This window comes from Drosophila teissieri, chromosome X (assembly GCF_016746235.2).
Source record: "Drosophila teissieri strain GT53w chromosome X, Prin_Dtei_1.1, whole genome shotgun sequence".
Lineage (NCBI taxonomy): Eukaryota > Metazoa > Arthropoda > Insecta > Diptera > Drosophilidae > Drosophila > Drosophila teissieri.
In genome coordinates, this window is record NC_053034.1 from 15385453 (window position 1) to 15411504 (window position 26052).

General features: G+C 47.6%; 10 protein-coding genes across 12 annotated transcripts; 4 read left to right on the forward strand and 6 right to left on the reverse strand.

Annotated features, from left to right (window-relative positions):
• Positions 1-5: 5 nt before the first annotated feature.
• LOC122622946 (signal recognition particle receptor subunit alpha homolog) lies at positions 6-2210 on the reverse strand. The gene is made up of 3 exons (XM_043801755.1): positions 1978-2210; positions 1270-1914; positions 6-1180 (listed from the first exon to the last, which is right to left on the reverse strand). Exons 1-3 carry the CDS (start codon positions 2092-2094, stop codon positions 92-94), a joined length of 1851 nt encoding a protein of 616 aa, XP_043657690.1. The 5' UTR covers positions 2095-2210; the 3' UTR covers positions 6-91.
• Positions 2211-3311: 1101 nt separating this feature from the next.
• On the reverse strand, positions 3312-10740 carry LOC122623713 (kinesin-like protein Klp10A). 3 transcript variants are annotated; one of them, XM_043803022.1, is made up of 5 exons: positions 10571-10740; positions 8580-9790; positions 6993-7239; positions 6115-6927; positions 3312-4582 (listed from the first exon to the last, which is right to left on the reverse strand). In XM_043803022.1, exons 2-5 carry the CDS (start codon positions 9605-9607, stop codon positions 4262-4264), a joined length of 2409 nt encoding a protein of 802 aa, XP_043658957.1. In that variant the 5' UTR covers positions 9608-9790; positions 10571-10740; the 3' UTR covers positions 3312-4261. The 3 variants fall into 3 exon arrangements, with proteins under 3 accessions (XP_043658957.1, XP_043658958.1, XP_043658959.1); XM_043803024.1 differs by lacking the exon at positions 3312-4582 and adding an exon at positions 5843-6053; XM_043803023.1 differs by lacking the exon at positions 10571-10740 and having other exon boundaries at positions 8580-9872.
• LOC122623714 lies at positions 4636-5733 on the reverse strand. The gene has a single exon (XM_043803025.1). The coding sequence runs from the start codon at positions 5659-5661 to the stop codon at positions 4786-4788; it is 876 nt and encodes a 291-aa protein (XP_043658960.1). The 5' UTR covers positions 5662-5733; the 3' UTR covers positions 4636-4785.
• An 848-nt stretch (positions 10741-11588) lies between the features above and the next one.
• LOC122622954 lies at positions 11589-13170 on the forward strand. Its single transcript, XM_043801777.1, has one exon. The coding sequence runs from the start codon at positions 11765-11767 to the stop codon at positions 12608-12610; it is 846 nt and encodes a 281-aa protein (XP_043657712.1). The 5' UTR covers positions 11589-11764; the 3' UTR covers positions 12611-13170.
• A 593-nt stretch (positions 13171-13763) lies between these two features.
• Positions 13764-14326, reverse strand: LOC122624493 (la1-like protein 13). The gene is made up of 3 exons (XM_043804077.1): positions 14166-14326; positions 13995-14103; positions 13764-13932 (listed from the first exon to the last, which is right to left on the reverse strand). Exons 1-3 carry the CDS (start codon positions 14230-14232, stop codon positions 13842-13844), a joined length of 267 nt encoding a protein of 88 aa, XP_043660012.1. The 5' UTR covers positions 14233-14326; the 3' UTR covers positions 13764-13841.
• Positions 14327-14456: 130 nt separating this feature from the next.
• On the reverse strand, positions 14457-15203 carry LOC122624491. The gene is made up of 2 exons (XM_043804075.1): positions 14779-15203; positions 14457-14722 (listed from the first exon to the last, which is right to left on the reverse strand). The coding sequence occupies exons 1-2, from the start codon at positions 15075-15077 to the stop codon at positions 14614-14616; spliced, it is 408 nt and encodes a 135-aa protein (XP_043660010.1). The 5' UTR covers positions 15078-15203; the 3' UTR covers positions 14457-14613.
• A 1059-nt stretch (positions 15204-16262) lies between these two features.
• LOC122624492 lies at positions 16263-17173 on the forward strand. The gene is made up of 3 exons (XM_043804076.1): positions 16263-16479; positions 16665-16797; positions 16871-17173. Exons 1-3 carry the CDS (start codon positions 16383-16385, stop codon positions 16989-16991), a joined length of 351 nt encoding a protein of 116 aa, XP_043660011.1. The 5' UTR covers positions 16263-16382; the 3' UTR covers positions 16992-17173.
• A 449-nt stretch (positions 17174-17622) lies between these two features.
• Positions 17623-18316, forward strand: LOC122623097. The gene is made up of 3 exons (XM_043802027.1): positions 17623-17763; positions 17820-17982; positions 18098-18316. The coding sequence occupies exons 1-3, from the start codon at positions 17670-17672 to the stop codon at positions 18177-18179; spliced, it is 339 nt and encodes a 112-aa protein (XP_043657962.1). The 5' UTR covers positions 17623-17669; the 3' UTR covers positions 18180-18316.
• Positions 18317-18669: 353 nt separating this feature from the next.
• LOC122623096 (GTP-binding nuclear protein Ran) lies at positions 18670-22177 on the reverse strand. The gene is made up of 3 exons (XM_043802026.1): positions 22046-22177; positions 19504-20002; positions 18670-19372 (listed from the first exon to the last, which is right to left on the reverse strand). The coding sequence occupies exons 2-3, from the start codon at positions 19936-19938 to the stop codon at positions 19157-19159; spliced, it is 651 nt and encodes a 216-aa protein (XP_043657961.1). The 5' UTR covers positions 19939-20002; positions 22046-22177; the 3' UTR covers positions 18670-19156.
• A 429-nt stretch (positions 22178-22606) lies between these two features.
• Positions 22607-26010, forward strand: LOC122623444. Its single transcript, XM_043802604.1, has 4 exons — positions 22607-23024; positions 23105-23140; positions 23827-25315; positions 25537-26010. The coding sequence occupies exons 1-4, from the start codon at positions 22887-22889 to the stop codon at positions 25677-25679; spliced, it is 1806 nt and encodes a 601-aa protein (XP_043658539.1). The 5' UTR covers positions 22607-22886; the 3' UTR covers positions 25680-26010.
• Positions 26011-26052: the final 42 nt, after the last annotated feature.

The following is a 26052-nucleotide window of genomic DNA, read 5'->3' on the forward strand; positions in this document are numbered from 1 at the left end:
CAAAATAGACAAAAGCACTGTATTTGATTCGGTCAAAAGAGTGGATGCAAACAAAGAGCATTGGAAGGATAAGACGGAGGAAGGGAGGCGGCTACTTCATCAGCGAGTTGACCACGGCGTTCACGTTGATGGCCTTTAGGTCGGCATACGTTTGACCCGTGCCCACGAACACAATTGGCTGGCCGGTGATGTAGGTCATAGAGATGGCGGCTCCCACTTTGTCGTCGATGGTATCGAACTTGGTCAGCACGATGCCGTCGATGATGTGCGGGTTCTCGTTGGATGAGTAGTCGGCCAGCGACTGGTTGAACTTGACCAACTGGTCGACGGCTTCGTTGCCCACCAGTGCCTCGCCCACGAAGAGCACCAGGTCCGGATTGTTCACCTTGATCAGCTTGGACAGCGAACGCATCAGCGGCTCATTGTCCTGCATGCGTCCGGCGGTGTCCACCAGCACCACATCCACCCGTGTATCGTGGGCAAACTTGATGGCCTCCATGGCAATGCCGGCGGCATCCTTGCCGTACCCCTTCTCGTACAGCTGCACCATGGTGCGTCCGTCGTGCTTGGCCGCCGGATGCAGGGCGTTCAGGTGGCGGGTGTGTGTGCGCAGCTGCTCGACGGCACCGGCGCGGAACGTATCGCAGGCGGCGATCAGAACGTTGAAATCGTTCTCAATCAGCCAGAAGCAGATCTTGGCCAGGTTGGTGGACTTGCCCACGCCATTTACGCCGCAGAAGATGATCGTGTACGGACGGCCGTTGCGCTTCGATTCGAGGGCATCGCGAATGATGTCGATGCGCCGTTTGGGCGAGAGAATCCTTACCAGCGATTGCGTGAGGGCCTCCTTTACTTGGCTCGCAATGCTGTCAAAGGTGCCCATTTGCTTGCCATCCAGACTGGTGGCCACCGAATCGCACAGCTTGGCCGCAATCTCTGTGGCCACGTTCTTCGATATCAGATGGTCGCGCATCTTCTCCAGCGCCGGCTGCAGATCCGCCAGCGACATGGTCTTGGCGCCCACAATGCCCTTGAAGTAAGAAAGCAGGCCGCCGCGTTTGCTTTTCTTGGACTGCACCTGCTCCTCCTGCTCCTCGTCAGAGGACTCCTCCTCGTTCTCAGCCTCGTCCTCGCTCTCTACGTCCAAGTCCCGGATGACGCCCTGCATTGTTCCCACCAGCTGCCATTTGAAGAATAATAAAACAAAAAGAGTTCATGATTTCACTTCGAGCAACAGAGTTTTGTTCGTAGAAAGTGAAAGTTACTCACCTCGCTGTTGATGTTCTGGTACTGCACATCCTCGGGCGCATCCTTGGAGCGATCGAGCATGACGGCATCCTTGGAGTTACCGCCCAGATCCCAGACGCGTGGCTTCTTGCCGGCCTTCTCGGAGGCGGGCTTGCTGGGTTTGGGATCGCTGGGCGACGTCTTCTTTATGGGCGTGAGCTTCTCGCGCAGCTTGCGCCGATTCTCCATGATGATGTCGTCCTTGGAGGAACCCGACGCTGGCGACGAGGGCTGTGACTTGGACGGTGGCGGGCTCTCCTGGATGTTTACCCGCTTCTCGACCGGCTTCTTGTCGTCCTGAATCATCGAGGCGACGGTCTTCTTCGACTTTTGTGACTCGTTGTAGGAGCGCATGGCTTTGGGTGCTTTCACTTGCTTGGCGGACGCCTCCTCCGCCGCGCTGAGCACGCGTCGGTACTCCCGATCGAAATCGTAGTCATCGCCCAGACGTATGTCGCCGTACTTCTCCTTGAAGGCCGTCTGCATGTCGGCCAAGAATCCATCCAGGTAATTTAGTTTGATTACCTTCTGGAAAATTGCCGCGTACACCAGATCCAGTTCATTGTCCAGCTTAAATTGCACGGCCAGGTGGTCCTCCTCGAAGTACTTGGCCTCTGTGTTGCGCTCCTGCAGGCCCACAAAGCATTAGTGCCCTTCCTTAGCCACATCCAAATCCATCCATTCACTCACCTCCAGGATGACGCCACGTATCAGGCTGTTGATGCAGGAGGCGAAGCTGCTCCCGGACGCATTAGAGTGCCACAGCACCACGCCGCCTTTGGTGAATATCACCACAAAGTCCAACATTTTAGCTACGCTTCCGATCCGTCAGTTTGAACAACGACGCAATCTACTTGCATTGCATTTGCATCAAATCAAAAGTTGCCACACGTTCCACGTCACTTGTCTAGTGATGGCACCGCGCACGATACGTCTGCGCGTTATCGTTATCGAAAGCTGTCACTTTCGAATGTCGAAATTCCGTTAAATATACAACACTCATTTGATCAAAAAATAAATATAAAATAACCATAATTAACCCATATATAACATGCAATTAGTGTTGTTCCAAGTTTACCATTGCATTTAATATGCATGTAAGCAGCTAGAGGATTCCCCAATCGAAGTGGTTTGAAGTCCTACATCATTGCTTTTAAATGTCAAATCCAATTACCATTCAAAAACAAATAAAAAACGCATTTGCTTTTGCTTTACACATCTTTAATGTTAAATTTAGTTGTGTATGTTCACTTTTTATTACAATATAATTTATTATTTATATTTAATAATACATTATTAGAGTCCAAGTCCTAACACTTTCATTATTTATACCGCATAATATCGAAGCACTCATTCAGTTGGTTTTTTTTCATATTAACATTGTTTTAAAAACTCGCATTTGGTGGATTAAAAAATTGGTTATCATTCGCCTGCTTTGGGATTGGGTAGTATTTTCATTTTTATAGTGCTCTGAGGAAATGCATAACAAAATGATTAAACGTCTTGATTGGATAAATACTTTAGGAGAAGCACATGAGTATGTTTCGTTCACTTTTCGATTTAGTTTAGTTTGTTTATTACTTGTTTTAAGGCTAAGATACTAAGTTCTCCGCTATTTGGAACAGATTTGTGTTTTTTCTCTGTGTATTTTGCTTTTTTTTTGTTTTTAACGCAGCACTAGCAGCAGTGTGTGGAAATCCATGATTTGGTTAAGTTTCGTTTGATTTGCTTTCGATAGTTTAGTTTTTAGTCGTGTAAACGTAATTAAATATATGTAATAAATATTAGTACAAAATGAAATGCAAATCATCTTTAAATCATAATAATCGTATAGCAATGACAGTTTGCATTTTAAATTCTTCACCGAAGTCGCTTAAAATGACAAAAAAAATATAATGTAAATTATATATATATATATATATAAAGATTAAGTTGGGAACAAAGGGAGGAAGGAAGATTAAAAGTATCAAAAAAACACTCGCTGTCTAAAATTGCAGTTCGGTTGCATAAGAAAATCATTATAGTTACTGGGGAATACGTATGTAAATCGGATTTGGTGCAGTAGTACTTTAATAAATTAATACAAATTAAATACAGTTTTGTGGCCTTTAAATAAATACAATGCGCGATTAGTTCGTAGTTTGTAGTTTGTAGTTCGTAGCTTTAAAATCTAGTAGATTTGTGCCGTGGCATGAACAAACAACTCTGGACGAGCAATTGAACAAAATGGACAAAATGAGGGAAACAAATCGCATCGCATCGAATCGAATCGAATCGCTTCGAACCGCATAAGGTAATTATTAAAAATTAAATGGAATCTCATATTATGTATAGAGTAGAACGTATGTAAGTGGTAAATATAGTATAGTAAATGTCTTTTTCTTTTACAAAAGTATCGACTGCGCTGCAATTATAATTATATTCATATAATCATAATTCACGAAGAATCAAACAAAGTCGTGGCCTGCCTGCCTGTTTTTAGTGAGTTGTTATTGGTTTGCGTTGCTCTCATGGTAATAATGCTGTTGCGTCTGGTCTGTTCCCGTGCTTAGTTCGTACAGTACAAATGTTCAACACCTCCCGACTATTAATTATTAGTTAAAAACTTAATAAACCAAGCTCGCAGCGACATCGACTTGGAAGGGGAGAGAGATTGTTTCAGGGATTGGGGGCGCTGACAAGTCTTTTCTGCAAAACAGACACGTCTGTTTCTTAAAAAGGGGTCCAATTGGCCCATCAGACCGTCCTTCGGTACGTTTATATATATATATATGTGTGAACAAACGAAGCTCCCTTGCCAGGACGTCCACAAAGCCTCCAGCAGCGCGGAAGCTGCGCAGTGGGGCCCAATAGAAAGAATTGAAAATTTTGGTGAGAGTGCATTTAGCATTCTGTAAACAAAGTTGGGAAGCCAGAGGGAATTCGTTATGTAGAATGGGGATGGGTGGGTGATTGTGCGGATCGGATGCGGAAACTAACGCTTGCCATTCGGCGAGTTGAAGCTGCACGAGAGCATCTCCTCCTTGGCCAACTTGGCGCGGTACTCGGCCATCATGTCCCGGCACTGGATGGCAATGTCCAGCAGCTGCGAGAACATCGACTCGCCCCGCTTGCAGTACGAGTCCTGGTCGTAGTCCACATAGTTGGTCAGGTTGTACAGCGCCTTCGACTCGGTCAGGAAGGTCTCCAGTGTGGCGTTCACGGTGCGGTGATACTCCACCACCATCTCCTCCGTTTGCTGCAGGTCGTCGATGGCCTGGTGCTGCACGATCAGCTCGTCGGACATCTCGTGTTCCTGCAAATGGCAATGGACAGTGTGTTTAGTGTGCGATTGCGTTGTGAGTAGTATTAGTTTTATAGGTTTTATTATGGCATTGTCTACGGGAAAACCTTTATACTATTTCCATGAAGAAGAAGAATTTTCGGTATGAATTCTGAATTTTACTCGAATTCAACAAAATCAAGTATTTAAATATAAAGGCATGGTGCCTAGTTAAGTTATGCATGAATTCCCTTTAATTCTTCTTCGCACGGCGGCCGACATGACAATCGATTTAACTTTGGCCGCTTCACATCTGGTTTCGATGGATCTTGAACAAAGGGCAGATGGCAGGCGTACTTATGCAGCAACTTATCGCAATCCAAAGTCGAGAAGCGCATCGCCGTGCGGGAGCGGAGCAGGACGAAGCGCTTCCCGGACTCAATGGGATCTTCGGCGAATTGCGACGGCGGCAGTAGCAACGGCGCATTCTTCACGGACTTCGGTTCACCGTCGTTCGCCGCCATCGTACGCGACTTGACCTCCTCAATCAGGCTGCCCATCTCTGCGATCTTTAGAGCATACCGCACGCCCGCCGTCTGCAAGCGCTTGAACGATCTGCTACGTGGCTCCTCTGCTGGCTCCTCTTTCTCAGTCCTTGGATTGACTGCCACATGATTGGCAATTGTAGTATCGTCTTGCTCGTAGGGCACATAGAAGGACTCGTAGTTGTGCGACCCCTCGCGCTTCTTGCCATCGCCATCCTTGGAACGATAGACGGGATAGGGGGGATGCACCCACCGTCTGATGCTCGTCTTGGATCCGCTCTTGCCGCTTAACTTGTTTCTTTGCTTAGAGTAGACGTTGTAGGGGTTATTTTCCGTCTTCTTCGGTTTGTTGCAGTTCCAAACGCGTGGAGGTTCCACCTGATCGTTGACTCTGACCGAGGCTGCAACTCTACTCGCTGTCGCCTGACTGCACAACGCATTTGGGACCATGCTATACAGGGAGTGCAGGGTCCGTGGATTGGTGTACCTCGCCAGATTTGGCATGTGGCTATCGTGTACTTTCGACTTCGCCTTGCCGATCGAACTCTTGGGCGAACACTTGAGCATTGTGTTATGTTTTGACTTGTATTCATATATAACTTGTAACCTGAACTAAAAGGGGCTGCGAACTGAGCTAGAACCAGATGATGACTGAGGTGAATCGAGAGGCAAAGCTATCTTGTCTTGGCATTGGCCTACTAAGCTGGATACAATCATATACTGGGTATATATATTATCAATAGAATGGCATTACAAATTTATATTGCACAAATAATAAGAATTTAAAAAGAGTTAAAACTTCTATTTAAACCAAATCATAGATTGTTCGTTTCAGTTATTCCCCCACAGCCATCTCATCTCATTTCATTTGAAATCACTTAATTTGTAGTGCTTTAGAATCGTTTTAGAGCTCCCATTTTTTTTAAATGCATACTTGACATACTTGGCGGTGGGCATTTCTAGATGAAGGGGCGTGGACAATATGTGGGGAAGTGGACAAATCATGGTGTGTATACTCACGCTCAGCGAACTCAGCATGGCCAGATCCATGTTGCCGGCGTTTCCGTTCTTGTTGTTGTTGTTATTGTTGTTGTGGATGCCCGTTCCCGAGTGATGAGAGGCCGGACCACGCTGATTGTTCGACTGGGAGGCCGGCGCATGGGAGTTCGGGTGCAGCTGATGGGAGTGCGAATGCACCATGTTGAGTTCCTCCTCCTCCTCGTCGTCCATGATCTCGATGGGCTCGCTGTCGCCGCCAGGGCCGACTTCGGCGATATCCTTCACCACCAGCTCCTTGACACGATCCGCATAGCGCAGCGTGTTGAGCGTGTGCTCGCAGGAGCTCAGTCCCGGCGAGATCATGGCGATCATGCAGGTCTTGCTCTTCTCGCCAATGAACGAGTCGCGCAACACCTGGGTGAGTTTGGAGACCCGGAATGGCAAGTGGGCCGACTGTTTGCCCAACGCACGGATGCACTCCTTGAGGGCGAGCAGCGATTTGTTGATTTCGGCGCCCTCCATGCGCGTCTGTCGATCGGCGGAGGAGGTGTCCACGCCGCGCTCATTGCCCGCCAGATCGATGAACGAGAACTTGCCGTGAATCTTCGTGGAGCCCCGCGGCCGCAGCACAATCTGGAAGACGGCGTGCGAACGCGACGAGTTGGAGTTGGCCGACGTCTGGCCAGATGTGCGGGCAGCATTGCCGTGCTGGATTAGCTTCAGTACCTCCTCGACGCCATCGACCACCTTCTCGGTGAGGCCCACCACCTGCACCTGCTGCTTGCCGTCCTCCAGGACGCGTAGCTTCTGCTTGTCGGCCAGAAGATCAAAGACCTAGGGCAACAACGATTGGTTAAAGTGAAGGATCCCTAGCCAATGCTAAAGTGTACGTTACTCACCTTGCCACTGTAAATCTCAAAGAAACTGGCCGAAACGACTAGATTCATGGCGCGGTAGCGCGGCATATTTAAGGTCACAAAAACATCCTTGGCCGCCATGGCGTAGATGCCGTTCTTGCAGTCCTGCACCTTTCCATTGAACTCGCCGCCCATGGTGTGCGTCTTGCCGGATCCTGTCTGGCCGTAGGCGAAGCACGTCGCCATTCCGCCCTCGAAAATGGTTTTCACCAACGGCTTGGCTGTGTATCTGCGTGGGTAGAGTTAAAGATTGCAGATTAGTATGGGTACTTATTGCAGATATTTGTTATATACAAGCAGCAAGTGCTGTCATCGAGTCTATAGCTTTAATTCTTGATAAATATATAGATATACAGCCAAAGTTAGCATTAGGAAATGATCTGGCATAGTACAAATGGGTGAGTGTTAACCTAATGATTTTACCATCATTGGGATTATTCCTCCTATGTATAATTCCGTATCGATAAGAATTGTATGTGCATACAACTAATTAAAGAACCCATTAAAATGCAATAAAAAATGTGTAAATCTCATTGTTTACTACTATTACTGAGTATTGATAACGCATGATGATGCCCCACCAATCATCGACTGCTGAATTTGTCAACACGAGTGCGTTATCATCGGCAGAGTCTTGGGCATTAATGCCGGCTATATTACTCATGGGGTATGCTTTAGGGTATATTTTAGCGGTTGCCGTGACGCAACTAATGGCGTTACCAATTCCAGCGAGCCATATAATACACATGAACGCGAAACCGGAAAGAGAAGCTGAGAAGTTGGCGGAGAAAGGGGGCACAGCAGCAGAAGCAGCAGCAGCTTTAATTCAATTGAAGCCAAACAATTCCTAATGGGCAAATGCCGGGCCACAAGGCAGTTACTTTTCGAAATCTCTTCCGCTGGAGAATTGGGTTTAGAGAGCTCGGGCGCAGATCGGCCGACGGCCGACGGGTGACGGTGGGCAGGTGGCAGGGGAAGCGTCTGTGCTGCCAAGTTAGTCATTCAACGAACTTGGCTGTTTCGGGAGCGACCGCTTTCGGATGCATGTATGTTTCTGTTGCCGTCTCTGTCGGCATGACTCAATGAGTCGCTCCACCAGAGATGCCCCAGTGCTGTCCAGTCACCAAAACAAGCTCAAAAAGTGACTGGCACTTTGGTTACTCGACGGAAATGTGAGCAATGGCTGTTTAGAAGTGTTCTTTACTAGCTGGTGGGAAATAATTTCTTTAAAGGGTATGCTATACCACATAACATTCTACTATTCAATATATAAATATCAATTGGATTGAAGATCGTATGAAAGCCATAGAAAGTGATCCGTAAATATATTGTATTCTTTTGATAGATATTGATACGACTTTTACAGATGAGATCAATTGGAAAGGCGTTTTCTAGCAAGGATACCCATTTGTAATTGAAGAAGCACAACCAAGACGGTGTATGGGCACCATATTGAGAATTCGAACTGGTGTTTGTTTAGAAGCACTAATAATTGAAACAGGCCATATACGGAATTGTTTGGGGTTGGAGGAGCTAGCTATTGATGGGTATTGCATACTGGATACTCACTTGTATACCATGGCATTGTCGCACGTGTCGTTGAAGGCGTAGTCGAAGCGAAACTTGTGGTTCTCCAGGAACTTGGTGAGGTCGACCTTGCTGCGCGGCTCGTGCACGATAAGCATGTCCTTGCGCGGCACCGAAATGACATCGATCTCCTTGCGATTGACTTCTTTGCGGCTGATGGGACGCTTGCGCACGCACACGGTGATCTGATGGTCATCGACGGCCTGGCCATCGAGCAGCGGCACAAACTCCAGCGTGCTCTGGTATTCGCGTATCATCTGCGCCGTCTCCCAGTTGGGATTGCCCGGATCCTGGTTCATCAGGGCCACCTTCTCCTCCTTCATCTCGGCCTGGCGGGCGCGACGCTTTTCGCGATTCTCCTTCAGTCGCTCCACCTCCTTCAAAGCGTGCGATCGCCGGGCACCAGCGCCGCCAGCTCCTTGGGTCGTTGCCGCAGCAGCGACTGTCTGTGCCGCTGGAGCAGCACTAGCTGCCGCGCTGGGATTGGGCAATGTGTTATTAGGAACCGCCGAGGCGATCCTCGTCTGCTGCTGGCTGACGGCTGTCTGCGAGTACCGTGGACGCTGTAATCCAGTGGTCGTGGTTCCACCACCTCCGCCGGCCGTAGTGTTAGAGTTGCTGTTTGTATTGGCGCTATTGCTGTTGCCCAGCGGTTGGGGGATCGACTGGCTCTCCTGGATCTTGTTCAGCATGTTGCCGGCCATGGTCATCCGACTGGTGAGATTGCCACCGATGGCCGATTGTGTGGGATTGCGTGAGAGGTTCATCGGAGCGGTGGCCTGCTTCTTGGGCTCCGGGGCGGTGTGCTGCTCGACAGTGTCCTGCATCAGCTCAGGATTGAGGGTGAGTATGGCGTCCAGTTCCACCTCCTTGCCCTTCGTTTCGCCGCGCTCGTACCATTCGACTGTGATGCACTTGCCCGACTGGTTGATCACCGCCACCACGGCCATGTGGACGCGGCCATCCGTCCGCTTGATCTTGACGCTTTGCCCCACCGTAATCATGTCCATATTTGAACGTCGATCCTTCCTGTTTGACTCCAGCTGTATATCCTACTCCACCGATCTCTCCTTTCTTCCGGCTTACCCTGCGATAACTCCAAGTACTGCTTTATGGACAGCAACTCCCACTGCTTGCAGGAGGAGTTCCGTTAGTTTGAGAAGTAGTAGTTGCGTTTTAGAGTCCAAATGTTTCTGAGCAAATACATAAAAACAAAAAAAAAACACAATGTAGTTCGGAATTTGTAGGTCTAAAAATGAGTTGGTTCTCTTCAAAACTAACTACTGGGGAGATATGAATCTAGGTAGAAACGAAGCCCCAAACCGAATTCAAGGCAGTGACGACTAAATCGCAGCCAACTGCTTGTCGAGGTCGCCGACAGCGTCTGTTTTTTTTTTTTTCGAGTGTCCGTCGAAGTGTGTGTGTGCTGCTTGCGGGGCTGCGTTAGTATTTGTGTTTGAGCTGAATTTAAATGCCAACTGTCGTTTTCGTTGCGTCTGGCAACGGATAACAAAAAGGAACAACGGGGACCCGCTGTCTGGGAAATGGAAAAGGGGAGCTCCAAGCAAGCGTAGGATCGCTAGAATCCCAATCCCGTTGCTGCTATTGTTGTTGTGCGCCCATTTTGTGGGCACTGGCGGCACTGTGCAACACTGACACACACATAGCGACACATATGCAGCTGCGGCAACCCTTTTGGCCGAAATGCAGCGAAAAAAACAACAAACCGCGGCGTTTGGCAACCAATCAATGCTTTCCGCTCCTAATTAGATGCAAAAATGTTGAGAGAAAAACACAACACACACTCACACACAAATGTAAAGAGTGGGGGAAATGCGTTTGCTTTATCGCTTTACGTCATACACAGAGCACCCACACACACGCACGCACACTCGCGCACACACACCGATGCAAAAAACAGACGGTCGCGGAAATTTAATTGAATTTTTCGCAATCTGCTGCCTTTCGCTCACCTTTCCTACTGTCTTCCCAACGGCTACAATGTGCTGGCACTTTCCATTAAAAAAAAACTTGGGGATTTATCGACCGATCACAACGAAATATCACAAAATCTGCTCGAAATAGTTTTGCAAGCGACCAGATGTCAGCAACACAATTTTTTAGTTTCGCCTCGCCATTGTTTTTTGTCCCCGCCGCGTTGCGAAACACTGGACTGCAGCGCGAACAGTGCTGGCAATCAGCCGTTGGATTTGAAAAACACGATTATTGGAGGTCTAAAATAGAGCATAATATACATTTCAAGTGGGCTTCTTGTTAGCAAAGAGGTTTTTAGATGCATTTATGACTCCTAAGTTGTAATACCAGTACAACCGTGAGAACTAACAAGTTTATTATTTACTTTGATGGCTTGGTCAACACTAAACGAAGAAACCGTTTAAATCGTCAGCTGTTTTGGAATCTCTGGCAATAAGTAAAAATAACAAACGACCGCTTTTGTTGGCATAAGCCAAAATGTATTAAAATGTGACTAATTTAATGGAAAGTGCAACGGTTCGGCAATATTTTATGCTCACGGGTGCAATCATATTTTTCTTCACCTGACACTAGCCAACACTAGACATATTTTACGTCTGTTATTTTTAAACCCCATTTAATTTTGTTTTTAAAATTGAGCAAATTAACGGCAGACCAATGTGTATAGTTCATAATTTTTTTATTAAGGTAAACAGGACATTCTCAAACGTCGTTGGGTGTTCTTTTGCCAGGTTTGTATACATTGTCTAATGGTTTGATTTATTTTATTCGGTTTCATTGGGTTTTACGCTTTCAAATTATGGTTTTTCGAAAACATTTAGCCATTTATCAATTTGGACAAAGTTCTAGATATGCGGAAATAGTTTGTCAGTGGAAACAACCCCAGTCCAGAAGCAAACATGTGCGCACTTTACATCGTGTGTGTCTATCGATATTATTTTTCCAACAATCGACCTTTGTTGGTGGTGGGTGCATTTGTTTTTGCGTAGAAAGGAAAGCGTAATAACGCCTCCTGATATCGATATCGATATCATATCATAAAAAACAATAAACCAAAAAAAAACGCTAAAAACTATTAGTTTGTCTGCCAGAAAAACGGGACTAGCAGCTGGACGTAGCCAAGTTGCCACATCAAGTGACCGACACCAGACACCACAACACCCAGCTCCACCATGGACATCATGGATATCCAGGCCGTAGAGTCAAAGCTGAGTGACGTCACGGTGACACCGATACCGCGCAGCCAAGTGCAGAATTTCTACAATTACCAGCAGCAGCGGGAGCAGCGCGAGCAGCAGCCCCAGATCCAGATATCGGCCATCCACCACTCGCGCGGATCCGGTGGCGGAGGAGGCGGATCCAATTCATCCAACGCGGCCACGGACTACTCCACGAGCAGCGGTGGCAAGCGGGAGCGGGAGCGCTCCTCCGCCAGCGACTACAGCAGCTCGTCCAGCAAACAGAGCTCCGCCGCAGCGGCCAATGCAGCAGCAGCTGCCGCCGCCGTCGCTGCCCTCCAGTACTCCCCGCAGTTCCTCCAGGCCCAGCTGGCCCTGCTCCAGCAGCAATCGAACACAACGGCCACGCCGGCCGCAGCCGCAGCTGCGGCCCTCTCCCTGGCCAACATGTGCTCCAGCAATGGCGGACAGAGAAACACCGGCTCCGGTGGCGGCGTCTCCTCCAACGCCAGCAATGGCCAGAGCATGGGCCTCAACCTAAGCTCGTCGCAGCTGAAGTACCCACCACCCTCCACCTCGCCCGTGGTGGTGACCACCCAAACTTCGGCCAACATCACTACACCACTGACCTCCACGGCCAGCCTGCCCTCTGTGGGACCGGGCAATGGGCTGACCAAGTACGCCCAGCTGCTGGCAGTCATCGAGGAAATGGGACGCGACATTCGGCCCACGTACACGGGCTCGCGCAGCTCCACGGAGCGGCTCAAGCGAGGCATTGTCCATGCCCGCATCCTGGTGCGCGAATGCCTCATGGAGACGGAGCGAGCGGCGCGCCAATGAGAGGAGGAGTCACTGGTGCCGCAGCTAACGACGCCGGATTGAAATGGACCAGGAGGTGAGGGTGATCCTCATCTAGCAACTAGGTTAATTCCCCCCAACAAAAAACACGGACAGAATGGGTCGAACTCGTAATCTTTGCACAGTTGTGAGCCAATTCCGCTTGAATATCATAGGAATAATTTAGTTTTAAAGCTTTTCGAAGGTTTTAACTCAAGACAAGAAAGTGCTTAAGAAGAGCCTTAAACGTAAGTTCGAATTTGTTGATAGGCGAAAAAGAAAGTTCTTCAATTTTCATGCTCAGAACGCTCCAAAGATTGCCCAAAGCCTACGCAAAGATCCATCCTGTCCGCATATAAGCATAAAAGAGTAGCAATTTGTAATAGCTTGTAAGCCCCCATCAACTTAATGGCCCTCGGGCCGCCGGACCATAGTTAAAGAATGTTTAGACTAGCTCAGGTTACAATCGGTTAAATCGTCAATCGTCTGGCCAATCACCAGATCGGTCAAAAAAACCTAATCGATTACCGAAACAAATACGAGAAAATTAGGCTCTCGTAGTAGCCCTAAGTACCCGAGAGGAATAGCAAGGAATTAAACAAAAATCGTCAATGCTATAGCTGCAGCACAAGTTATTGAACCGAGCCGATTCGCGCTGATTGCCTCGGAATTGTATCTTTACCGTATACCAATTAATCTGTAACCGTAAACGTAAGACAAAGATGCACCTGTGTCTGCGTCATGAATGCGATTAATTATCTGATGGCAATGGCCGAGGCGGAGCAGATCCGTCGAGGAGATGCAGGGCAGGATGTGTGCGAGTTTGTCACTGCCGGGTAGCTCCTCGCTATTTTAGAGAACTATACAAATGCATATATGTAGTTAAGCAGAGATATATGTATACATATATACTTGTTATGCAAGCAAACAGTGTGCATGTCCAAGTGAATGGTGAATTAGTGGCAATTGACACGAGAATATTTATATATGTATACACATAGAACACAACTTGTATATTTACTATATGTATGAGCAAATACGACTAAGTTCAAGCCTGTATACCAAACCGAAATCGAAATAAATGCGCAATTTTGGTTTTTGTAAACGCAGTTGGCTCACTTGATTCTAATTATGATCCCGAAACTCATTTAAGGTATGTACTTCAAAGTTCTATATTATATATTCAGTTTTCATAGTTGTTTTTTTACATTTGCAGTGCGAGTTGAAGGCGTTGTTAGCAGTTGAAATGGGGACAGCAGCCGGGAAAGGGTTTGCTCAGGTCCTCTTCCATTTTGCAGGGCTTTAATGTGGCCACGGAAGGACACCTGGATAGCAAAGTTGGATGAGTCAAGCAAAAGATCGATGTACACTTCCTGCAAATACTCACCCCACGGCAGTTACCGCATTGGGTCCCGCGCATCTGTACTTCAGGCAGCGACCCTCCGGAGTGTACGTCTCTCCGGTATTGAACTTATGACCACCGACATTGCAATCCGCTACGGATGACAAAGGACATGTGGGATAGAATAGGTTGTGTCGCAGCACTGTACCCACTTACCGGCGAACACCAGCAGCGAGTGGGCGCCCAACACGAGCAGGCAGAGTACGAACGTGACCGATTTCATATTTGGTAGCTAACTAACTAATCCGGCGATCGCGCAGCTGTCCGACTATATAGTTATGCTTGTTTGGGGTGCGCCAGCGATTAGACTGAAGGGTCAAGATCCCCGTGCTCCGGCGATTGCGTCGACAGGGGTCCACGGGTTTATCAACAAGGTGGAAAAGTGTCGTCGCGAATAGATTCGTTCTGGATGCTGGCAAAACAGCTGCAGTTCCAGTGCTAACATCATTAGTTTCCAAATGCTAGTTTATTTAAATGAAGATCATATGCTTACTACTAAAGAAAAGTACTTTGGCAGACATTGCCACAAGATCAATGGACTTAGCTAGTAACCAGGCTAAAACGAGATGGTATTTTAAAGCAGATCGCTGTGTTTGACCTACATCTAGTAGTCGTCGGAGCACTCGAGTTGGGGGCAGCACTCAGGGTACTTGAAGTCATAGTCGTTGGGGGAGAGATGGCAGCCAGGTCGCGGCCAGGGCTGTTTGTCGCAGCTGGAAGGGATTAGGGGGTCTATAGTGATGGCTTTTGGCCAAATCGCGATACTTACTGGCGTATCAGCAGCAGGTAGTCGTCGGTGCACTCCAGGCGAATGCAGTAGCCCTGCTGTCCGGTGGGCAGAACGAAGCCATGGAGTGGAACGGCCAGGTCCAGCTCCTCGTAGAGGCAGTGCTCCGCCAGGGTTGGGTGCTGCGTGTGACCACGATACTGGGTGCTGAACCCGTTGCCGGCCACCAACGCCGCCAGCAGAGAGGCCACAAAAGCCCACAAGAAAGTTGGGGACATCGAAGGTGCTGCGGACATGGTTGCTCTCGTTGTGGAATAGCATTGGGCCGTCGCCGGAGCCATCTCTTATAGGGCGCGTCTTATCAGCTGACTATCACCGCGCTCGTGATTCGATTTCGGCTGGGTTTGCCTTGCTCTCGATCTGGAAACGGAGGAAGTGGCGCGCCACGTTATCGAACTTCTGGCACTCGAGGATGTTGGCCTAAACCAGGAACCACTCACTGGTTGTTGCAAAAGTAATTAGTTTCGCAATTAACAAATATTGGTTAAGCCATTAACTAACTAACTAACTAACGCTGGGTAACTAATTATAAACCGTAGATAGTAAAGAATTTCAGGAAATTCCAGTAGGATTATAACAAGCGTACTAGCAATGTCGTAAATGTTTTAGTACAAATTAGTAACTATCTTTGTAATGACTAGCTGCTGTCTAACTATAAGATTCAATAAGCCTATCAGTTTTCACACCAAACACTGTATGCACTATCATAGCTAGTAAGTCAATCCATGCTTAGAAGCCCTTAGCTTGCCAGTTCCGGTGGGAATCGTGGACTTGACCCCATCCCATGCCATCCAAATCGAATCACGGTGGGATTAATTAATGCAAATACAGTCTAGTCCCAGCCACAATGCACTTGCACTCGTGAGTCCCATTAAATTTGCATAAATGTATCTAGGTATTACGTACACGGGAATCAAGTGCTGTGTGCTCAGCGTACACTGGGAGAAAAGAATGCGGCACTGGCATCTGTAGCATGGAGAATACTAGTTCAAACCGAAATTTGTGTATTAGAATGACATTCTAGGTGAATAATAAACGTTCCTTTCGGTCTATTAATTTACAAACGGAAACGGCCCGCTTTCTGCCAGTGTAGCTGGCCGAAATTCGGTTGCACAAAAGAGTTATTTGCGTGCTGCGATTACTTTTCAACCTTGCCACAGTTTCTCGAACCGTGTCACTTGGCTGTCACTTGGATACCGCCCTCCACTTTGCTCCACTTCGCTGCAGTCCGATCCCCGCCAGAGCCAGAGCTCACTCTCGCTTTCAGGGCTGGCTTAATTAATTTAAATTTTTAATTTAAACTAGAGCTGGTGGAGCGGACGCCTTAAGTCGTCGGCAAACAAAACAAAAGCCACAGATGCTATCTGGTTGTGCACACACACACACACATGTGTGTTCCTACCCATTTACGGCACATGGTATTATTATTAATTTTATATAAAAGCAACAACAATTAATTGTAATTGACTCAGTCGCACGGGCAGCGCACAACCGCCAAGTCGGCTTTGGATTTCGAGAAATCGGAGTGGTGCCTCCTTCAGTTCCTTTCCCCAACACCTCGTCGTTCACTCACTTGGCGACCGACCATGCGCGCCGGAGTCGCTTGCCTCCTGGTGGTGCTCCTGGGCATCTGTGGAGCCGCCCGGGCGGATCTCACCTACCGCGGCAATGCAGTGCATCCAGGTCATTAATAAATGGATATATACCCTAAAGCATCGCATCTATGTAGATGCTAAAGTGGATGCTAGATGCTAGATGAATACTATACCGAAAAATGACATCATATGAACAAGTTCTTTGTAGTAGAAGCGATATATAATACTGCAGTTTCAACCAGTTAACGAACATTGTGTGCTGTGCGTTTCCAGATTATCCCGGCCAGTGCTACTACGAGGAGCTCAACCAGGCCATACCCAAAAAACAGTCCTACAAGCCCATCAATCGCGAGGGCTACTGCCAATCCATTTACTGCAGACCAGACTATGTCCTCGAAATTGGCTAGTAAGCTAACAAACAACAAAAGGGATATGAAATGTATCTCATAGTTTAAATACCATTACCATTTTCACTCCAGCTGCGGTCGCCACAATCTGGTGCCCACGGAGAAGTGCAAGATCGCCTCGGATATGCGACGCACCTTTCCCGAGTGCTGCCCCAAATTGGTTTGCCAGGAGTCCGAGAGCAACTACATCTAGGCCGCATCCGGATCCGGATTCGCATGCTGTCCTGGCTGCTCAGTATTCCTACTTGCTAGTATTGTATATTTTTATTTTGTTAAATGCGTTATCTGTAAGTTGTGCAACGTGTATTTATATTGATAGGTTTATTGTTGTATGTTTTTGATATTCTTGAAATATATATATCTATTTGTACGAAACCCCAATAATTCCATTCATTCTACATAACTCAAGCAAAGAAATAATTTCGTTTTAATCTAAGTAGTTGGATCAAATATTTGTTGCTTAAAAATCAGCTTGAAATCTCACAGAAACCAAGTGGAAAAATATAAACATTAAACGATCTTCCTTTAAATATAACTATTTGTTTGTATGTTCTTGAATTTTGTAAGGTATTATTTGAGATTTGTTCCCAAATGGATTTACCAATTACTTGCCCACTACCTACTTTTGGTCCATGACCCATTTGTACACCTTTCCACGGTCCCGAAGAAACTACGCATCTGACCACCCCGCCGCCCGGGCAATTAAGCAATTAGCAAGTGCCAGCTGAATCCCACTCAATCAAGCTGAAAATGCAAATCACGACTGCTAATTCGCCAACGAGACGCGATCCAAGTGGCTCTTCTGGCGGGTGAACCTATAAATAGGAAGCGGGCTGGCCAGCGCTCGGTTCAGTCTCGTCTCCGCCGCCCAATGATGCACAACCCAAGCGGATCAAACTGGCTTCTGGCCGCCCTGCTGCTGGCGCTCCTGCTGCCGGAGGCACTGCTGCCCACCGCCGATGCGGGTGAGCTGCGCTTGGAGTCTCTGTAGTACTCTCCCGTATGTATATCCTGTTTACAGTCAGCGAACCCGTGTGCTCCTATCGCAACTCGGAGGACGAGACCATCTTCCTCAAGTACCTGCCGCTGCTGAGACGGGGCCAGGACTACGTGGACTTCGGCAAGGATGGCAAGTGCCTCAAGCGGGCCATCTGCACGGATACCTTCAAGACCATCGTGGAGGAGTAAGTACACTAGAGTGCCAATGGGAGATGCGCAGTTCCAGCTGCGATTTGCATATGCCACCTAATAACTAAACTTAGTTAAATATTCTAAGCTCCTGTTGATGATTCTTTGCAGCTGTGGTCAGCAGAAGATCACTTGTGCCAACAAGGACCGCTTCACCGGAGTTTTCCCGGGCTGCTGCCTCAAGTGTCCCTAAAGCCGAGGAGTTGCAAATAGGAAAGAGCATTCAAGTGTTGAAATGTAAACAGCAAACGATTAGTGATCCAAAAGCAATCTATTAGACACTTCTGTATGGAATATATGCTAACATTCAAATACAGGGTATACAATAACTATAACAGTTGTAATAATTTCCCTCTCAGCGTTCACTTGCATTGCAAATCCAGTCATTCGTTTAGTTTTTTTCGACGTTTATTTTTTATTTCTTTAGTTTCTTAGATTAATAACATGTGGATGTGGATTCGGCGGCCTGTCTATAGGTTTTCTCATAGTTCTCAGTGTTTTCTGTAGTATTATTTCCTTTGCTATCCTTTGGGACTCAGTTCATTAGCCAGCTGTTGCGCTCTCGCTCGCTCCCGTGCGCAGAGCATGCCGTCTCGCTTCTTTCTAACATGCACACTATTGGTTTTTTGTTTGTTTTTGAAGTTACTCGCTTTTTGAGTGGAAAAGAACATAGTTGTTGCAAGTTTTAAAAAAATACGTGTTGCGACTTTTTATTATCTCTGGATTTTCGGGTATGTTGTTCGCTTCTCTACCATTTGAATGACAATTCAATTATTTTCTTTTTTGCCAAAAGCCAACGCATAAGGAAACAAACAAAAAAAAAAATCAATTATAACCGACTTATCAATGAGTGGGGATCTAAAAATTAATTACAATCGACGGCAGAAGGGCTCTGCTGGCAGGGCTTGTTGATGTTCAAAGGTCGATCGAATTTAAGCTGCTGGCATTCCAATGGTGTACCGATGGTATACTATTGCGGATGCTCCTATTCCGTAGCTGTTGAGGTGACTGCATTGCTCTGCTCCAGCATCCTGTTCCTGTTCCTGTTGCCCTTACTCTCTTGACTTGCTGTGTGTGTGTGTGTGTGGGTTCGTGTGATTCAGTGTTGTGTGTTTGTGTGGTGTGTGTTCGTGCAAGCCGGCCATCTCTCTCAGTTAACTATAAATAGGCTTATAGATCCTCGTCCTCGTCGGGCAGGGCGGTCGCCTGGGCCTCCTGCAAGTCCCGCTCGATCTGCGCCTGCCAATCCTTGTCCATCTTAACCTCGGGTGGCAGCAGGGCTGGCATGGCGACGAACTCCAGGTTGGGATCACCGACCAGCTTGCGTGCCAGCCACAGGAATGGTTTCTCGAAGTTGTAGTTCGATTTGGCAGAAATGTCGTAATACTGTGTGGGGAAAAGATGCAGGTTTTACTCTCATGATCATGTTTACAAATTGGATTTCTTTGTAGGGATCTTGAAATATATTCAGCTAGCATTGAATTAGATCCCTCAGCTTTTGGGTATGTAACACTCACCTGCAAGTTCTTCTTTCGGTGGAAGACGATGCTCTTCGCTTTCACCTTGCGGTCCTTGATGTCGACTTTGTTGCCACAGAGGACGATTGGGATGTTCTCGCAGACGCGGACCAGATCGCGATGCCAGTTGGGCACGTTCTTGTAGGTGACACGCGAGGTAACATCGAACATGATGACGGCACACTGGCCCTGAATGTAGTAGCCATCGCGAAGACCGCCGAACTTCTCCTGGCCAGCGGTATCCCACACATTGAAACGGATGGCGCCGCGATTGGTGTGGAAGATCAGCGGATGCACCTCCACGCCCAGTGTGGCCACGTACTTCTTCTCGAACTCGCCGGTCATGTGGCGCTTGACGAAGGTGGTCTTGCCGGTACCGCCATCGCCGACGAGCACGCACTTGAATGTGGGTATATCCTGACCTTCCTGAGCCATCCTGCTAAGCACTCGGTGTCTTCGTTATACGCTAACTTCTGGACTTCAACGACGGAACAGTGAGCTGCAGATAGGACGATTGCGTTTGGCTGGTTAGCAACTTGCAACTACTTTATATATTTCTATATATGTCTATATATATATATAGCAGTTTGAGCAGGAACAGGAGCAGAGTGTGTTGGCGAGGATGTTGTTGGTTCGGCGAGCGCCAGGCGACTGACTGCGTATCCTGCGAGCCGTCCAAAATGTGACGTGCACAAAGGATGCCTCAAAGCCCGCCAAGGACGGCGACCAGCTGTTCGGCGAGGAGCGAGCAGGATAACGACAAAGGACACTGCAGCTGCCGCTCCCGCTGAGCCCGCAAGGATAAGGAGCCGAGGCGACGGCCAGAGCGAGATGGCCACAGGGGCTGCCTGCGAGTGCAGGTAAGCAGAAATTCCAGGCGCACCAAAGAGCAGCAGCAACAACAACAACAGCAGCATGAGCAGCCAGAAGGCAGCAAATGTCAGGGAGGCGGAAGGATATACTCGGCAGGCAATCACACATCCTCGCACATTCCCACCACGTTTATGCGCAGCCCAAAACAATTTGGCACACAAAGGACACCCGGAAAACACACGGATCTGACCCACAATTGACCTAGGTATCCTAATTTAAACCCGAGCAGAAAAACTTATATGGTTCTTGAACCTTGTGAGTCCAGAGTAAATAATAAGGAGCATCAGAAGGGAAGGAAATGCTGATAGTTCTGTTCGCAATTTAAGTTGCGCGCATAAACGCCTAACATAATTTGTAGAATACTTGTTGTAGAACTGGAGAACTTCAAAATATTAGATGAAGAGTACAATGTAAACAAAATTTGCATGCTAAACAAACTTGTTCGCGTTATCGTGCTTGTACCGTATCTGTACTATGAACACAATATTCACAATATTTAGTTACTATTTACTGCAAAATGGGGATACTTTCTGAAGGAACTAACAAGTTCATCAATAAGGATGATAGGTTTTTGCAAACTTTCTGACCTAAACAAGATAAATTTCACTAACTTTGCCAATTTGGAATTGGGTGATTAATTTGAATGGGAATATTTCGTATAACGTTGAAAATGGCCATTGGTGACTCAGCCCTTCGGAAACCGAAATTATTTACTTTTAAGGATGGCAAGATTGTGAAATTCCTGCGCATCGCACCACCAGTGCTGCCCATAAATGCGGGAAATTCCTTATTTTGAGTGCCGCCTGTAACGCCGGCAAATTACAAGCACACACATAGACACACACATGCACTCGCATCGGTGAGAACCTGTGGACGCTGCAAAGCGCGCCAAAAAAAAAATGCCGACATACAAGTAATGCTGCGTTTTCTTGCTCATTTTGCTGGCTGGCGACGAGCACAGCAGCCGCGATTCACGTGAAAATCGCCAATCGCATTTATATTCTAAATAACAAATCAAATTCTAACACACATACGCACACACACACGCACAGTGGCAAACACACGCAGACAGACGGCGACGTCGACGTCGCTGCCGGCGGAAGAAACATGAAGCAAATTCATTGCCGTTTTTTTTTGCCATTCATGTTTAACCTCACAAAATGCGAATGGCATGGCAATCGGCGAGAACCTTTCAATGGCCAAAGGACAAGGGCATTTTCCCCGATTCAACGTGAAGTATTTTGGAGCTGTCAGTCCTGACCGGCCAGCGTTTTTCACAGACGAGATTGTAATGGCCTGAAAAGCGGGGAAAGCAGCACGAGGCGGCACCACGTCGTTTTCTTTTTGGGCTGGAAAATCTCTGGAAGCTCCGTGCGCAAGTTGTTTTCTTCAACTCCAACCGGCATTTTGGCCTGTTGGCCGGCTGGAAGTGGCGGCTGGAAGCCGGGTGGGCGATGCCCAGTTGGACAAGCAGCAGAAGCCGCTGGACCGGGAATAAACCGCAGAATTCCCAGCGAAGCGACGCCGTCGTCCATATTGCACGCGGATTTGGGGCGTCATTGGCGTCATGCCACACATGCCCAGCACACATTCACATCACTGTGGCAAATTGGCCGTGCAGCCAGCGAATTTGCACAGAATTTAACGCACATTTTGTGGTTCTACTTACATGTTGCTCGAAATTCCTCGCAAATCACAACTTTCTTTTTTGCCGAAGCACAACGCAGTGCTGCCAGATTTGATTTCAATATCGAGCATCGGTGTTGTCTCGATGTTTTTGTTATCGGGCAGTGTGACCGTGCGATTAGCGATAAGTTATAAATTCTGGCACTTTTTTATATACTATCCCCACCAATTTGAATTTTACCAATATACCGAATGTATAGTGTGGAGCTATATACACTACATTTTAATTCATTTTATGAGCATACATTTTTATTGTATTGATTAAATAAAATATTTTTTATGATATTCACTATTTAACTCTTTACAAATATCATCGTTTCTCTAAAGGCCTTTAATGAGGTCGTGACATGTCTTGAATTTAAATACAATAAATACCCAGGTTCTTCGTCGCTGGGGTCGCCTTACTTTTCCCACTGCACCTAGATAAACAAAATAAACGCACATTCAGCTGAAGAATTCGCACATCGTTCCTTGTAAATTGGATTCCCCCCGCTAACCGCATTGTGCAGCACATCTTATCATTCAATTATCAATCTGGCAACGCTGCCAGTTGATGCAACACATTTTTTTTGTTTTGAATATTAAATTAACCGTGAATCCTGAGGCTCCTTGCACTGCCCAGATATCGGTCACCAATATAGTGATCAATATACACAACTGTCCACCCACTTCCGGTTTCAATTCGCCCCCCCAAAATTCGCCATCGCCCAGAATCGCCGCCAATGAAATCCCACAAGTGAATCAATCGCAAAGCATCCAAATCAGTCGCGTGCGTGATTCGTACGATATCGGTCGTTATATAGCCGCCATATAATCGGACCAAGATGAGCGCGACCCACAAGGAGCACAAGTACACCAAGTTCAGGTACTACATGGAGAAGTGCTACGTGCTGCCGCTGGAGCTGAAAAACGACATCATCTACTGCCAGCGTGCGCTGCGCGACTTCCTCAAGGTCCACGGGGTTAGTACATATTGGGGGCATCACTTCCCTGCGAACACCACCTAATTTGATTCCTTTGTCTTTGTTCTCCACTTCCGCAGTTGGTCTCGGATGTCTTCAAGGAGCAGGCGGATGCGGTGGGTTAACGCAAGAAGACTTCAAGTCTTTGTCCTTTGTTCCCATCGCCACATGAACCCCAATCCCCCCGGGTGACGGTGGATCCGTAGAACACCTGCATCAGAATGCCTACCCCCCCATGAAAAAAAAAAACCCACAGAGTTTCCAACACAAAGAACTGTATGTAGATGAAGCTATGAATCGTTGTTCTTAGTTTAGTTTTTCATTTTAAAGAAACTGATGTACACACGAGTAATTTTTTTAGCGTTGGGTTAGAAACTTTCAGTTGGAGAGGAAACTGCGTTTTAAGCACTACTCATCATAAAGAAAGATAATTGGGTCAAATGTTTATATTTCCGAAGGAACCACGTTCGCAACTCTCGATATTTTGTCACAATTACTTTCACTTTTTAACCTTAAACTTGTTTTTTTTGCAAAGAAGACATAAAAGCAATACATATGTGAGCAAACCCATCCGATAATACGCTCTATATAAGCAAGTGTTACAGATTTCTTAACAACATTAATGCGCATATTCTTTTACTTCGCTTTATTACAATATTTGCCCTCCGTGCGTCCTATATATATACCTTATTTTGCTCAGTGCTTTGGGCGATGAGCGGTTTTAATGGCCATTAGCACCTGTGATTCCACCTCTCAATCAGCTAGACACTTAATGTGACACTCACGCTCTTGCCACCATTAGGATCCCGTGCAGATGCGCCGCATCTTAGACGAACTGGAGGAGGAGGTGTACGAGATCAATGGCGAGCAGCAGTTCCTGCTGATGCGCCTGAACGACGACCTGGAGGGATTCTGCATGAAGCTGAAGGAGAACAACATTGCCTCCCTGCCGGAAATGGCCAATGAGTACGTTTCCGCCCAGATAGTGCCTTTGATCGCCGATCCCAACTACAAGATCACTCCGCAGTCGGTGATGACTCGGGACAACGAGGAGATGCTCATCCGCAAGCACTTCCTTCTTAGCCAGGACGACGATGCGGGCGTGCCGCCGCTGAAGCTCAGCGAACTGGACGAGAATATACCGCTGATGCTGGCTCCGCCAGTTAGGGGATTGGGTCAGCAGATTGCCGCCGTTCAGCCGCAGGTGAAGTGGCCCAAAGTCGAGGAGGCACCAGCGCCAGTGCCGCCGCCCCAATCCCAGTCGGAGCTGATGAAACGGTCGCTGGATTCGACGCCGCCCAAACGGAGGAATATCACCTGCAGCTCACCGCCGCCCTTGGCGCCCATAACCCAAACGGTAGTGGCTGCGGTGCCACCAGTACCTCCACCACAATCACAAAATCCTCCGATGGACTTTGAGGTTGTGGCGCAGAGCCGCAAGAACTTGCATCAGGCATTGAAAAGGGCCAGAAAGACGAAGCAGCAACCACGTTTGTTCGACGAAGAGGAGGATATGGAGATCACCAGTTTGGAGAACAGTCGCAAGAACAAGACCAGCGAGGGCAGGAAGACACCGCCATCGCTGGAGCTAACAAATGCTGCCACCAATCAGGCAGCCAATGCTGCGGCCAAGAAATCCATGCCACAAATGCCTAGTCAGGGGACGGCGAAAAACAATTCTGTGAAGACTAGAAACACGAGCAGAAAATCTTCGCCAACGCCCACAACCAATACACAGCCACAGCCAGCGGGTTCGCCGTCCGGCAGCTCCGATGATTCCAGTGCTGAACTGCAGCAGGAGCAGCAAAGGCTCTTCGCATCCGCCGCCCAGTGGCGCGATGAGCCGCGCGAGAGCCGCACCCTGCCGACGGAGTACGGCCAGGAGACGTTCCTCGGCCTCTTTGGCCTCTACACGCCGGAAGTGCTCAAGAAGCTCAACCAACGCCACTCGAAGCGCAAGCGTCGCACCGTTCAGAATGCCAGCGGTGTGGATTTCCACTATGGCCAGCAGTTGAATGCCATGGACACGTTGGTCCTGGGCGTTCGTGGTCACAAGAAAACCAAGGAGAAGTCCGAGTTCCTGCTGTCGCCGAATGAGAAGCGCCTGCAGGCCAATTCGAAGAGGGCGTACACGCGCAAGAGCAAGTCGCCGGACAAGGTTTCGGACAAGAGCAGCGCAGCCGGAGGTTCTGCCGCGTCGGGAACTGTGGTCTCACCCTGTCAGCACGGAGATGGCGGCGCCTCCAAGTGCCGAAAGTGCCGCGAGTGCAGGGAATGCAAACGGCGTGTGGGTGAGTCACCAACTTCGTTATTTTATGAGCCACTCGAATGGCACGTCAACTGCTACGATGACCTCACTCTTTTTGGGAGGCATGAGCCTCTTGCTTATCTGAGTTAGTTTTCTTACATTTGAGCTGACTTTTAAATGAATCTTAAAGCTTTTATTAACAATATATTGTTTATTTATTTATTTTATTGATTAAAATTCCCTTTCTTTTCGCGTATATTCCAGAGCCCGAAGCGATGTACTGCCACTTATGCAGCGGATTTTACCACATGGACTGCCACGAGGCCACCAAGAATCGCCAGCAAATGCAGCTGCAGAACTCTCGCTGTCCGCCATGCTTGCGGGAGCAAGATAAGTTGGAGAAGTAGCGTGATACCAAGTAAACAGGATGTTCGATACCCCTTCTTTGTCAGGTTTTCACAATGGAATGTGAATTCTTGCTTGAACTAGTTGCCTCCTCAGTCCACTGGACATGGGCATTTATTAGACGCCTCCCTTCGTTCCTTGTTGTGGCTCCGCCAGTTGAAAGCTCTACGTTCGGCTTATATACATTTCTTTCTATTTTTTTGAGCAAGGGCGAGGGATAATATTGAATTTAAGTTTTTTTTCCTACACTTTCACATTAATGTTAACCTCTTAGTTAAGTTTGTATGTGCATGTGCATACGCAAGAGTGATTAAATTAAATATATGAATATTATATTGTTTCTTTCCGAATATAATCGAGCATGTGGCGTTTCTT

Excerpts from the sequence above, each read along its gene's own strand:
- LOC122623097 (XM_043802027.1), top strand. The coding sequence starts at position 17,670 with ATGATGCACAACCCAAGCGGATCAAACTGGCTTCTGGCCGCCCTGCTG. Across the intron at positions 17,764-17,819 it reads GCTGCCCACCGCCGATGCGG|TCAGCGAACCCGTGTGCTCC; the intron begins GTGAGCTGCGCT and ends TCCTGTTTACAG. Across the intron at positions 17,983-18,097 it reads TTCAAGACCATCGTGGAGGA|CTGTGGTCAGCAGAAGATCA; the intron begins GTAAGTACACTA and ends GATTCTTTGCAG.
- LOC122624493 (XM_043804077.1), bottom strand. The coding sequence starts at position 14,232 with ATGAAATCGGTCACGTTCGTACTCTGCCTGCTCGTGTTGGGCGCCCAC. Across the intron at positions 14,104-14,165 it reads CTCGCTGCTGGTGTTCGCCG|CGGATTGCAATGTCGGTGGT; the intron begins GTAAGTGGGTAC and ends TGTCATCCGTAG. Across the intron at positions 13,933-13,994 it reads AATGCGGTAACTGCCGTGGG|GTGTCCTTCCGTGGCCACAT; the intron begins GTGAGTATTTGC and ends TTTGCTATCCAG.
- LOC122624491 (XM_043804075.1), bottom strand. The coding sequence starts at position 15,077 with ATGGCTCCGGCGACGGCCCAATGCTATTCCACAACGAGAGCAACCATG. Across the intron at positions 14,723-14,778 it reads TACCTGCTGCTGATACGCCA|CTGCGACAAACAGCCCTGGC; the intron begins GTAAGTATCGCG and ends AATCCCTTCCAG.
- LOC122623714 (XM_043803025.1), bottom strand. The coding sequence starts at position 5,661 with ATGCTCAAGTGTTCGCCCAAGAGTTCGATCGGCAAGGCGAAGTCGAAA.
- LOC122622954 (XM_043801777.1), top strand. The coding sequence starts at position 11,765 with ATGGACATCATGGATATCCAGGCCGTAGAGTCAAAGCTGAGTGACGTC.
- LOC122622946 (XM_043801755.1), bottom strand. The coding sequence starts at position 2,094 with ATGTTGGACTTTGTGGTGATATTCACCAAAGGCGGCGTGGTGCTGTGG. Across the intron at positions 1,915-1,977 it reads TACGTGGCGTCATCCTGGAG|GAGCGCAACACAGAGGCCAA; the intron begins GTGAGTGAATGG and ends GTGGGCCTGCAG. Across the intron at positions 1,181-1,269 it reads ACCAGAACATCAACAGCGAG|CTGGTGGGAACAATGCAGGG; the intron begins GTGAGTAACTTT and ends TTCAAATGGCAG.
- LOC122623096 (XM_043802026.1), bottom strand. The coding sequence starts at position 19,938 with ATGGCTCAGGAAGGTCAGGATATACCCACATTCAAGTGCGTGCTCGTC. Across the intron at positions 19,373-19,503 it reads ACCGAAAGAAGAACTTGCAG|TATTACGACATTTCTGCCAA; the intron begins GTGAGTGTTACA and ends TTCCCCACACAG.
- LOC122623713 (XM_043803022.1), bottom strand. The coding sequence starts at position 9,607 with ATGGACATGATTACGGTGGGGCAAAGCGTCAAGATCAAGCGGACGGAT. Across the intron at positions 7,240-8,579 it reads GACAATGCCATGGTATACAA|ATACACAGCCAAGCCGTTGG; the intron begins GTGAGTATCCAG and ends CTACCCACGCAG. Across the intron at positions 6,928-6,992 it reads TTGAGATTTACAGTGGCAAG|GTCTTTGATCTTCTGGCCGA; the intron begins GTGAGTAACGTA and ends TTGTTGCCCTAG.
- LOC122624492 (XM_043804076.1), top strand. The coding sequence starts at position 16,383 with ATGCGCGCCGGAGTCGCTTGCCTCCTGGTGGTGCTCCTGGGCATCTGT. Across the intron at positions 16,480-16,664 it reads CGGCAATGCAGTGCATCCAG|ATTATCCCGGCCAGTGCTAC; the intron begins GTCATTAATAAA and ends GTGCGTTTCCAG. Across the intron at positions 16,798-16,870 it reads TATGTCCTCGAAATTGGCTA|CTGCGGTCGCCACAATCTGG; the intron begins GTAAGCTAACAA and ends TTTTCACTCCAG.
- LOC122623444 (XM_043802604.1), top strand. The coding sequence starts at position 22,887 with ATGAGCGCGACCCACAAGGAGCACAAGTACACCAAGTTCAGGTACTAC. Across the intron at positions 23,025-23,104 it reads ACTTCCTCAAGGTCCACGGG|TTGGTCTCGGATGTCTTCAA; the intron begins GTTAGTACATAT and ends CCACTTCCGCAG. Across the intron at positions 25,316-25,536 it reads GGAATGCAAACGGCGTGTGG|AGCCCGAAGCGATGTACTGC; the intron begins GTGAGTCACCAA and ends CGTATATTCCAG.